Below are 12,934 nucleotides of genomic sequence, written 5' to 3' on the forward strand. Positions count from 1 at the left end.
CTTTTATCTTTCAGTTCCATTCAATGTGTTTGTGTTTCTGTCTCTGTTCTATGAAACAATCTTTATTTATAACTAAAAATTCATTGCCAGTATTTTGCTTTCATAAACTCAAAAATTCATCTACAAAAGTTCAACAATTGGAAAAAAGATTAAACCAATCAAGATATTGTTTGAACAACTATGAACACTTTATGTTTCCAAAATTTTTCTTTAAATCAAGTTTATGGTCAATGATAACTTTTATCTTTCAGTTCCATTCAATGTGTTTGTGTTTCTGTCTCTGTTCTATGAAACAATCTTTATTTATAACTAAAAATTCATTGCCAGTATTTTGCTTTCATAAACTCAAAAATTCATCTACAAAAGTTCAACAATTGGAAAAAAGATTAAACCAATCAAGATATTGTTTGAACAACTATGAACACTTTATGTTTCCAAAATTTTTCTTTAAATCAAGTTTATGGTCAATGATAACTTTTATCTTTCAGTTCCATTCAATGTGTTTGTGTTTCTGTCTCTGTTCTATGAAACAATCTTTATTTATAACTAAAAATTCATTGCCAGTATTTTGCTTTCATAAACTCAAAAATTCATCTACAAAAGTTCAACAATTGGAAAAAAGATTAAACCAATCAAGATATTGTTTGAACAACTATGAACACTTTATGTTTCCAAAATTTTTCTTTAAATCAAGTTTATGGGGCCATTAATCCTTCTATCGTGTAGGTTAGTGATTTTGCCCAATCTTCTTTTAGCAACAAAGTTTGTAGCGTATGCATAACATCATAATCCGGATCAAGCTTCCTTTGCCAACCCTACAATCACAAAAAGAACAAGGGTATTCGTGTCTATTCACGTAACAATAAAAGGGTAATTTGGTAATAAATATACCTCAAGAACCAAAGTTGTAACCATCACAGTGCATACATTTCCATCAACATTGACTCGATGACGCCTTACTTGCTCTAACAATTGATGCATGCAATCAGCAGGGTGTACAATGTCGCCTTCTTCAGTACCCCAAAAGTCAAACGACTCCTTGACTTCCTATAATAGCAACATACTTTCATTTCTACATATTACACAATTTATACTTTAAAAAAAAAACTAAAAATTAAATTTATATATTACCTTTATAAATGCTTGTGGATTAGGGCAATTCTGCTGCTTTGATAACCTCAACATGCTTTTGGCTGCAGTGTCACCATCTCGCCTTGCAACCGCTTTAAAAAACTCCAACAAATTGACTCTATCGCTTCCGGAAAGTTCCGCAGTCATTCCAACATCAAGAAACACAACATGTGGCTTTGATTTAAATATCCCTTTCCTCGATGATTTGTTTCGTACTAGAATATTCCCAGGATGCATGTCCGCATGTATGAAATTATCCACCTGAAAACACAACACAATCGTAAAACTACCGACAAAATTGATTATCAAAGTTCCGTGTAAAATTACGAATATACCCTTGCTTACCAGAAGCATTTTGAGAAGTGCGTGGGTCCCGATATGAGCAAGAGAACTTTTAAGCCTCTCGTGTCCTTGAAGCTCATCAACATAAAACGCAACACTTTCACCTTGTTCAAAAGTTTCAACCAAAACAGCAGGATGTACAAGTGGATAAACAGGCTTTGGAAACGAAACATCTTTCCATCTTCTAAAATTGTAAATAAATCGACTCAAATGAGCAGCTTCACGTGCAAGATCCACTTGTGACATCATAAAAACAGCAAACTGTTGAACACTTTCATCTAACCTTAACCATTTCAAAGTTGGTAAAAACCCAGAAATTCTTGCAACAACATTAATTATCTCAAAATCTCTCCTAATCGATTCACCCACCCCCGGATGCCTAACTTTTACAGCCACCACTAACGGCTTCACCGTTTTCTTACCGTGTGATTTTAATTTTAATTTCGCCCGATGAATTTGAGCAATGCTTCCGGAAGCTACCGGAACCTCTTCAAAATCGTCAAATATCTCGTGAATTTTACGCCCAAAAGCTTTTTCAATTGTCTTTTTAGTGTACGCATATGAATGTTCAGGGGCTTTTGTGTGAAGTTTTGAAAGTTCTGTGCATATGTCTCTAGGAAAAAGATCGGGCCTTGTTGCAGCCCATTGACCCCATTTTATAAAAGCAGGACCCGCGATTTCTAATGTCCTACGAACGAGTTTTAGCCATTTTTTTCTTGAGGAATCACCGAAGTATTCGGCGAATGGAGCTGTGGTTATGGTGGGGGAGAACAAAATTGCTAAATATAATGCGCGAATTAGTAATATGAAGCATTCAAAAAGTGATAAGATTGATGAAACTAAAAGGGCATGTCCATCTTCTATGTAAAGAGTGTTGTTTCTTGGTTGAAAAGATTCAAGATTTGTTCTGGTTTTTGCTAATGCTGTGTTTTTGTATAGTATTATACCAGGAATGACTATATAAGAGTGGGTTAGTGATAAAGTAAATGCTCGGGAGATTTTGAGTATGGGAGATAGTGGTTTCTCATTGTAAAATGAACCAGGGGTATTTCGGGAAAAGAAAGTACGTTGTTTAGAAGGGAATGTGGGTTGTGAGGAAAACAGAGCGATTTTATCGACTGATTTGTGGTTCCCATCTTTTGATTGGATTCTTGAGTTGTTTGTTCGAATTGATTGCACAATTCTTTTAATGTTTCTGAACCCCAAGAGCCTGTGTTGAAATAATGAAGTCAGTTTCAGATGATTATAGTATTGTAGTTTGAACAGTTTACTCAATTATAGAAGTGAAAGTAGGATGATATGAACAAAAAAAATGAAAGAAAGTTGTTATTTCTTGTGTTTAACCCTAAAAGAATAGAGCATGTAGGTAGATAACTGTATAATCAGCTGTTTATGGCTAACGAAACGTAGATGATTTTACATTTAATGAAATCATTATTTGATTGTGATTAATGAAGTGGTATTAATCATTGTAGGGATGCATGTTCAAGAACCTTATAAGTTGAGAAGACGATGATGGTATTTGCAAATTCTAGCTAAGAATACCCAGATGCAAATTTTATACAAGAACATGAACTAAAGTCTACATAACAAAAAGGAATAAAGTGAAACCCTAGCTTAATAGCTAAGCAAAATATAGTTCACAACGAAATTTAGCTGTATGCTGATGTTGCCATAGTTAAAAATGCCATCACAAGACCGTTTATGTTCTTAATGTCGGAGCTCTAATGTAGAAACCCTAAATGTTTCATGACTCGAGATTTTAACAGCAATCTCTTCAATAATACATAGCCCTAATGAAATGGAAGCAGGGAATAAGTAATTTGAATACAAAATAAAAATAAAAGAACCTTGACATAGCGAGAATGGAGTGATTTTTTGTTACGACTCTCGTTGATCATTTTCTATAAATACTGCCGTAAATTCGACTCCAGTTGATCATCTGAACGCAAATTTAAATCAATCTTCGTTCTGCATCATCGTCAAGCTCCACTTGATTACAACAATGGGGATTAAGGCTGATTTTGATTTGGGATCTTAGGTTAGACGTTTTTTGATACGCTTTTCAGGAGGAACCTTTCCTTTGGCAATAAGATATTTTTGTACATGTAAAAGATCTTTCCCAATATTAGGGATTAGAAATAGATCAAAATGTGCAAATTAATTTTGATACGATACAAAATGAATCCAAGATACAAATACCATAGCTTTTTTTTTTTTTTTTTTTTCTTCACTGTAGCACAACAATGTTTGACTAATTTGCATATTTAGTCATTAACGTTTTTTTATGCTCAATTGGCCCTTAATGTTAGTAAATAACAGCTAATTAAGGGATTAGGAGAAAATGTTTCCGGTTTACGGGACACCGTTGACGTGTCTTGGCTTATGTGGACTATCATTTGACCATGTCATTGTATACGGTGGAAACTTTCCTTAAATGGAACCTCATTGGAACCATAAAGGATACATTCTTACCCCAAATTAGGTCACACCGATACCCTCTACTCAATCGATATAACCAGAGCAATGTCTGCCTCCTCCGGTCGATCGACCAACCTCCTGCGTGTCGGAATCCATCGCGATGATGAAGCATGTCCACCTTGTAACTGTAAAGATGGAATAAGCGTCGAAAGGACTGCCTAGACTGACGATACGTAACTCGAAGGTTTTGGAACTACAAAAACTCTTTGGTTAGTATTTCTTCTGTTTAATTACACTCTATTTGGTATCTTGAGCTGGAAATGTACACCTTTTCCTTAATCGTAACCCTAATTGTCGTCTTCCTTTTTAATCAGCCAGCTGAAGGTCCAAAATGTAAGTTTTTTCTGTGGAAAGACGATGCAAAGGAGGAGGGGTATTACAAAGAGCATCTTTGTAAGATGAGGTTTGAGCTGCGCAGAAAGGAAGACTTCAATGAAGTTTTGAAGGCTCAAAAGAAGGTGGTTAAGCTATAGCAAGCTATGGAAGCAGAGAAGGAAGTGTTTGAGAGACAGTTGATGGAGTTGATGAAGAAAAACACTGTGATGAAGACTTACTTGGGAACTGCTAAGTGTGTGAACTTTGTTTTGTTCATTGCATTTATTGGGATGTGGTTGAAGTGTCCGTGAAGTGTGCATGATCAAACAAGGTATTTATGGTTGATGGTATATAATTACAACCAATAGTTTGGATAGTGTATGGGTAGATGACCAGGAAAGTAGAAAGTTGTTTGGTTTTTGGATGAATTATTGACCTATCATTTGAACAATACAGAGACTACGTTGATTGAGCTTCACAATATGTTGCAAACGGCTGAAGCGGGAATAAAGAAATCTCATTCAAATAATTCTGCAATTGCTCTTGTCATGGTAGTCCAAAAAGCAGAGGAAAGAAGATAAAGGTCGCTTCCTAATCCAAATGGAAATGGAAGGCTCACCATGGAGAGTTTAGTGGATCTAAAGTAAAGCCCAAATTTAACGCTCCTCCTGTTGCTGGTCCAAAAGAGGTTGTGTGCTTTTATTGTGGCCAAAAGGGCCATTGGAGAAAAAGCTGATCTAAGTACTTGCAGGAAGTGAAAGATGCCAAGTCCAAAGCTATTGGCTCTTCTTTTGGTGCGTATTCTATTCAAGTCAACAATACTTGCATTTCAAATTCTTGGGTTCTTGATACAGGATGTGATTTCCACATTTGGTCTGATATGAAGGGAATAAAGGAAAGTGAATAGGTCGAGCATGGGAAGCTAAACTTGATCATGGAGAACAAGTGAAGATCGACTATTACCAGGATTGGGACTTATAAGCTTATGTTTGATAGTATTAGGGTTGATTTGTATAATTGTTGTTATTCGCTGGAAATGGGGTGGAACATTATTTCTTTTCTTGCTTTATTTAGACAAGGATATCATTATGGTTTTGATAATAATGATGGTACTTTTTTTAGTTTATTTTAATGGTGTATTTGTTTTCAAAGCTTATCTTGTGATGGTGTGTATAATACTATTGTTTGAGTGAATGAATAAGGAAACAATGTGTATAGTATTGGTTCTTCTAATAGTTTAGACAAGTCATGCCTATGGAATTATCGTCTTAGGCACATTAACAAGAAACGCATCTCCTAACTCCAAAAGGATGGAGTGTTGGAATCGTTTGACCTAAAACTAAACGATGAATGTGAGTCTTGTTTAATGGGCAAGATGACTAAATCACCTTTCACTAGTACGTGTGAAAGAGGTGAGGATTTTTGGCCCCCATCCATACAAATATGTGTAGACCATTCAGATCTGCCACGGAGGATGGAAATCACTACGACGTTACATTTAGTGATGATTATAGTAGATATGGTTATATTTTCTTAATGGGTCGAGATTCAATTATTAATTGGGTGATATTTGATGGTGCTAGCGCACGGGGATTTCCGGATCAGCGGTCCGAGCATTGGTATGACATATTCAGCCGCTTTAGGTGAGTTTTACTCACTGTGTTTTCGGGTCGAAGGCACCAAGGTCGGCCCATTGGTTTGATAACCTGATATTCGTTGATATGTTGAGTGTGGAATAGATATGGATGCTATTGTTGATATGCTAGTCTGGTAGATCGGTAGGACTACCTGTGATACTGTCTGTATGATTGTTTGTATATGTTAGTATATGTTATATGTCGACATATTGTGTGGGTTGGGTTGAGGTTGCACTGCTCCGTGCAGTAGCCAACAAGCCCTGGAGCAATCCAGATATGAGCTGAGGGCCGGGTAGGGCATGCCAGACTCATATTGAGGGCTCATGAGCATTCCAGATACGAGCTGAGGGTCGGGTAGGGCATGCCAGACTCCCACGGAGGGCTTGGTGGTATTCAGTCCGATGATTGATTTGGTCAGGGAGCAAGCCAGACATAAGTTCTGGGCCCTGAGGGCAAGCCAGACTTATGATGTGGGCTCAGGGGTAATCCAGTCTTTAGTTGTGGACCCAATACATGATGTTATTTGTATATGTTATCTGTTTGTGTGTTGGTACTTTGGGGGAACTCACTAAGCTTTGTGCTTACAGTTTCAGTTTATTGTTTTCAGGTGCTTCAGATGGTGGTGGCAAGGCAGAGGCGTGACCATATACATCCTTGGTTTTACAAATGATTGGATCTTGGGAGACTCTAATTTTAAATCATGTTTTGGAAAAATGGTTTTGTAAACACTTTTTATTAGTAAATGGGTTGTTTTGAAAAGTTTAAATTTGTTGAGATTTTTGGGATGTTACAAGTTGGTATCAGAGCCTTGGTTTGAGTAAATTGGACGAACACTCGTGTGAATGTAGTCTCAAACTAAATAAAATGGTTTTAAAAATGATTTTCAAAGTAAGGGTTTTACAAATAATTTTCAAAGTTGCTTTCAAAATAACCAAAAGAGGATGCGATGTGTACGATCAGTCGTAGCCAATAAGTAGACCCCAAATTACCATATTGTTATTTGATATCATGGTATGTTAGAACTGCATGCTAGAGATGGGCTAAGGATCTTCATGAATTGCATGATAGAATTGCCTGATTATATGATGCATGATAGCCTAGGGTTCTTTCTTATATGAAATTGACATCATTATTGTGGTCACTTAGTGTGTGCATCATAGTTGTACATAAAAAAGATTCTATAGCCCGAGAATGTTTGATTTAGCTTTACTTCCTGCTATTCTCTGATTAAGGGCTTAGAGTAGAGTCAAATATTTGACTGTCTATGGGATCCAGCGTTATGTTTGATTAGCATGCACGAGTGGCTGCATGGTTAGTGGAAGTTTCATGAATGGGTGCAGTTCGTGGCTGGATAGCGTGTGGAATGGTTAGCCACTCTTGAGAGGGTGAGGGCAAGATGAAGGTGTATCCGAGATGCTGGATTAAGAGATCGAGAATTTCGTATGAGGATCTGCCTAATTTTATTGTGTCTTAGTGACAGTCAGCTCCTTTGTTCGAATGTTGCTTGCTTTGTGCTTTGTGGGACCCATATTGATGTGAGTTAACCACCAAATGAATACATTAAATTACATGTATGAAGGTTAAATAATCTCATAATGAAGGACTTGGACCTATTGCACAGCTCTGGTCTGAGTCCAACCGTTGTAGGGTTGAGTCCTTTAGTCGAAAGATTATTTAACCTTTGTTGCATGTAATTGTATTCATGAAGTGGTTAGCTGACACTAGTAGGGGATTCTTCAGCAACTGATGGCAGGGGAGGTGGGGGAAACCTAGGAGAGCCTAGGAAGTGTTTTAGTGCGGTTGTTTCGCTGTGGAGCAGGTATCGGGAGTATTTTATGGATAGGTCTTAGAGGACCCGAGATGATCCTTAAGGAAAGTATAGATAGGTGTGGAAGGTAGTATTGGGACCGTACTACTGGAAGCATGGGATCAAAACTCAAATCAAGGAGAGTTTCGGGGATTCTAAGGGTTGGTCGGGAGAGATAGCATGGTTTGATACCATGATTCGTGGCAGTGGTTCCGTATCTGTCGACCTTTGGGTTATGGATGCTCAGGCATAAGGATATGTCTGGTAATTGTTTTGAGCCCCAGTGGATATAGCGGTTTGGATTGATTGGTTCAGACCTCGATGAGTTTGTGGGTTTTGAGGCCTCGAGGTTTTTTCTCAAGGTCGTGCATTGAGTCGTAGTACTCAAGAAGGAAACGATTGTTATGATCGGCTTGGGGTTTGCAACCGGAAATTGAAGTGGTGGATTGATGGATTGGATTGTCGCTATATACGTCAAGGGATTATGTCCCTTCAGTTTTCCAATTTCGGAGAAGGAGTGAGCAGGCTTGTGACTGTCAGAGCTGGGATGTAAACCCTACATGGGATCTGTTGATCGTGGTGTTTGGCGGCAGTATGTCAGCTTGGAAGTACGCAGGTGGATGGATGTGGTATGGATGTCTTGTGATGCGATCAAGGGTTCGTATTCTTTGGTTATAGGCAGGTCAAGTACCGGATTAATGGTTGGGATTGTAGGCAAGGAGGGTATGTTTTGGATCGTAAGTCGGTATTTGCTTAAGCTTTTGCATGATTGGAAAATTTCAGAGGTCTTCGGCTGAAATTCAGGATTCTCTGAGGATTTGTTTGATCCTTAGTTGGAAGATCATCTTGCGTGTGTTATACACTCAAAGAGTAGAGGGTGGTTGTACCTGGTTAAGTTGGTTTGAGATGTGGTTTGTTCGCAACACCAGTGGGTGCTAGTTTGAACCCTAAGTGAGGGAGAACTAGGTATTCTGCTTGGAGGATCACTGATCTGTTTGAGTTTGTTATGTTGTAAGAATGGTTCATAGGGATATTACGCAAGTGACGTATTGGGTTATTGGGTTAGTTGTCAATGCAGTCTCGATTATTGGTCTTTTCATTCATCATTCAGCATAGGTTCTCTGAAAGTTCAAGTTGTGACAGTTAAATTTCAATGGACGGGTCAACCTATCATCAGGTCCAGTATGTTCTATGTTCCTTTGGTCTTTGGGTATGTTTACCCTCAATGGTGGAGTGGAATTTTGGTTCATAGCAGACTCAGGTTTTGGTAACATTCAGGATCACCTTGGAAGTCTTCTCGAGCTAGTTTCGTATTGGTGGAATTTGTTCAGTCTCAATCAAGTATGGGATCTTGTTTCGATCGATCATGAGGATGTCTTCTGTTATTGATTGAGGTGTTGTTTCGATTAAACTTTGGTATTTCTTCCCTTTTGGATGAGGTTATGGGTTCCCTAAGGATGTGCATTGTGGTAAATTTATATATGTTGTCGAGAGGGGCATATGTTAGCTGGGAAAGATAGCATTGGAGCACTTGGTTCGTATTATGTGCATGGTTCTTTTTGGGTTATAGCCTTCAAATTGGATCAAGAGATCGATCGTTCTCCTATTCTCGGGTCGTGTGTGACCATGTTTTCATAGGGTTTTGCTTTGGTAACAGCTTGTTCTGTAAAGGGATGTAACGTCCGTGTTTCTAGGCTAGGCATTAATATTGACGTAATAGTCTAGGTTAACCTTTGTAACTCATTTTGAAGTAATAAAGAGGAATTATGTGAATATTATGTGAATTATGTGCTTATCTGCTTAATTATTATGATTAATGAATTAAGAATAAAAAATAAGCGTCGAAAATAAATATTAAATAAAGCCTATATCTAAGGATAAAGTTGTAAAGAATCTCGTTAGAAACATTTAGGCGAAAACCTCGTCGAAATCCGAGTTATAACGAAGAAGTTATAACCAATCGAAGATCCGCGACAAAACCGGCACGGCGCCGAATGACGTAAAAAGTGAGTTTTTGATAAACTACTTTTTAGCTTTGGTGATCTAAATGAAAGTCGTAGTACTTGTTAAACCGAGAATTTTCATAAAAAGAACGTCCAAATCTGACTTCGTATGAGGAAGTTATGATTTTTCTAAGTTTCAGCTTAACAGTAGTAGACAGCTAAAAACTCGAAATAAAGATCGAGTGATTTTTAGCCGACGCAACCTAAACGAGAATCGAAGGTCTCGTAAATAGTAGTACAACGGTAAAAAGACAGACGAAAACGGACGTCGGATGAAGAAGTTATGAATTTTTAACGGACTTTTCCTGTCCATGCCTGTTAAAAATATAATAATAAAAATAATGTCAAAATTAGTCAATGGAGTCTAAACGAAAGTTGTAGAGAATAATTTTACCTACGCGTGCATATAAAGATAGTAAAAAACGGAGCCAGTATGCGAAAGTTAAGGATTTTAGAAGTTTGGGGCTCAATTTCCGAGGAATCTGGCATGGATAAGGTCGGATATCGCACACGTCACCCGCCCCGTGTCCGATCTCGGTGAGTCAGCAGACGCTTGTCGGATCCGGAGAGCCATCCGAAGCGCGGTCCAATTGGCGTCCGACACGTGTCCTCCTCGCGTGTCCGAGCCTCGCACCCGCCACCTGCCCCCCTCGCATCTGTTGTCGCTTGTTCGCTTCTCAGCCCTCGGATTCGAAGCTCGCACCCTATAAAAGGGAGGGCTGCGAGATTTTCTGAGTAATTTTGGTATTTTGGCACTTTTTCACCCTAAACTCATATTTTTACTATTTCAACTTCCCCCGAAGCCCCGAGATTATTTCCAACACCCGAAACACGCCCCGAAGTTCCCGAAGAGCCCGGAAAATTTATCTTTTCGGTTTTGAAGCTCAAACTTTGCAAGGCCCGGTTTTTCATTAAAAAGCTCCCGGTTTCATCGAAAACGATCGTTTTAGGAAACGAGGTGCTGCCCGATTATCGTTAAGTCAAGTGAGTGTATAGTCACTTTCATCTTACACATAGATATGAAGTATTTTATATAAAATATGTGCTATGTGAATATATATTGTTTATTTATTTGAGATAGATGATGAATGAATGATTTATACAGGTTTTTAAATAAATTAAACTGTATATGTATTTCTATCTACAAATATGTTGGGTAAAACATGGGTAGATAGTTGATGTGTGAGGAAATAAAATGATGAGAGGCCTCGATGCTATTGTGATTCAGTCATCTAGCGGAGTATGGATGACGACCATAAACTTTTCTAGATAGTCCTGTGGAACGTTGGCAGGCTCGCAACCTGTAGGTGTTAATGAGCTTGGGTGTTCATTTTCTGTACTCCATCCCCCACATGGTTGCCTTATTTGACATAAATTGTTGGGAAACCCCCAAAGCAGTGTTGTCGCTCCGATGAAAATCCTTATACTAGGTCCATTGTGATAGTTGTTTTAGGGACGTAAAGTGAGGATAACGGGAATGGGTAATCGGGTTATTGTTGTTTGATGAAATTAATAAATTTATTTATTGTGGGTTGAAAACCCTATATGCTCACCAGGCTCCCAAGCCTGACCCACTCATTTTTCTTTGTATTACAGGTAGTGATGCGAGAGCATAAGTTGAATGACTTATCAAGATATTTTGATTATAGGCATGTAGTGTATATAACTGTTGTAAGGCTTATAATGTGCCGTTTATGCTTTTGGTCTGTATCGGAACATGACATCCCGAGTTTTGTTATATAATGAAAATACATTTCTTTAAGAAATGCTTTGATAAATCTTATTTTATCATATTTCGTTTTGGGAACAAATTCCGCAACTCTTTTAATCAAATGATTACTCTGAAATTATTTTAAAAGCATAAATTAAACCGGTCTTTTCTGGCCGTGAATTTGGGGATGTCACAGTTGGTATCAGAGCATCAGTTTAAGCGAACTAGGAATTTGTAGGATTTCTAGACTTAAACTTAGAATGCTAAGTGATGATCGTGAGATGAGTGTCTACCATATTTTAGACACGAGCACTAGTATATTTTAGGAAAGATGCCTAAAATACTTTTATGTGCTAAATGTTATATGTTTTCCATATATGATATTATTTGTTCGGATCTATGGTCTGTTGCCGACCGGATCTGGAAACTTTATGTGTTTAGGATTCTAAGCATACGACTACGATATTAGAGCTAGCATGTAAACGTTTTGGAGTGATAAGGAGAATTTAAAATATCGATCGTGGATAAAGATCTAAATTCGCCTTATTTGGTATATAGATTATAATGGAAAGAACTCACAGTGGAGTTGGAAATGCAAACGGAAACAGGAATCAACAACCTCAACCCCAAGTACTTGAGCAAGTACCTGTTGTAGCAGCTGCACCTGAGCTAATGACAATGGCTGGAGTACAAGAAATGATGCAGATGATGTTGGATCGCCAAATGGAAGAGACAAGGCGATTACTACAACAGAATAGGGAAGAAACTACGATACCTGTTGAACAGCTCGGAATAAATGAAGGGCATTCGGATGGAGGAAACTTCAGTGGGGTTGTTGGTCAAGCCAACCCACCAATAATTAGACAAAACGACCAAGAGGGAGGAAATGGTGGACTTGGATGCAAGTACAAAGATTTTTTGACTTGCAAACCATCGACCTTCACTGGAAAGGAAGATCCGATCGGAGTTATGGATTGGATCTCGAAGATGGAGCTAGCATTCATGACGTGTGGTTACAGAGGCAAGTTGCAGACCACGTTCGCAGTACGTCAGTTCAAAGGTGGCGCTGTTCGTTGGTGGAACACTCTGGGGAAGACCCTAAGCCCTAATGAGCCACTGCAACTGACTTGGGCAGAGTTCTTGGTGCAATTCAAGCGCAAGTTCTGCTCGGCCCAAAATATGCTAGATTTGGAGAACAAATTTCTGATATTGAAGAAAGAAAGCATGTCAGTTGATGAATACACCAATGCCTTTACAGACAAAATGGAGTTTGCTTTGCGCATCTTCCCAGACGAGCTGACAAAAGTTGACTGGTACGCAAAGGGACTCCCATGGGAGTATGCAGTGCCAGTACGACAGGCACCTACTCTGGAGGCAGCTATTTCGGCTGGCAAGTCTGTTGAGGAAATGATCAAGGGGAGGACCGCCAGCAATGTTGAAGTTGGCAAAAAGAGAAAGTTTGAAGGAACTTCAGGTTCCAACAAGAAAAGTAAATTTTCAAAGTCTA

General features: G+C 38.5%; 1 protein-coding gene across 1 annotated transcript; it reads right to left on the reverse strand.

Moving 5' to 3' along the window:
* Positions 1-553: 553 nt before the first annotated feature.
* LOC145124872 (uncharacterized) lies at positions 554-3,604 on the reverse strand. The gene is made up of 5 exons (XM_079060351.1): positions 3,324-3,604; positions 1,477-2,683; positions 1,132-1,392; positions 892-1,047; positions 554-815 (listed from the first exon to the last, which is right to left on the reverse strand). Exons 1-5 carry the CDS (start codon positions 3,329-3,331, stop codon positions 696-698), a joined length of 1,752 nt encoding a protein of 583 aa, XP_078916477.1. The 5' UTR covers positions 3,332-3,604; the 3' UTR covers positions 554-695.
* Between the last annotated feature and the right edge of the window lie 9,330 nt (positions 3,605-12,934).

The sequence above is a fragment of the Lactuca virosa genome, chromosome 7 (assembly GCF_052849685.1).
Source record: "Lactuca virosa cultivar CGN04683 chromosome 7, Lactuca_virosa_CGN04683_v6, whole genome shotgun sequence".
Taxonomy (NCBI): Eukaryota; Viridiplantae; Streptophyta; class Magnoliopsida; order Asterales; family Asteraceae; genus Lactuca; species Lactuca virosa.

Bases quoted from the DNA above. Each gene is read 5' to 3' on its own strand.
- LOC145124872 (XM_079060351.1), bottom strand. The intron at 1,393-1,476 runs GTAAGCAAGGGT...TTGTGTTTTCAG, and splicing joins CACTTCTCAAAATGCTTCTG to GTGGATAATTTCATACATGC. The intron at 1,048-1,131 runs GTAATATATAAA...TTGCTATTATAG, and splicing joins ATCCACAAGCATTTATAAAG to GAAGTCAAGGAGTCGTTTGA.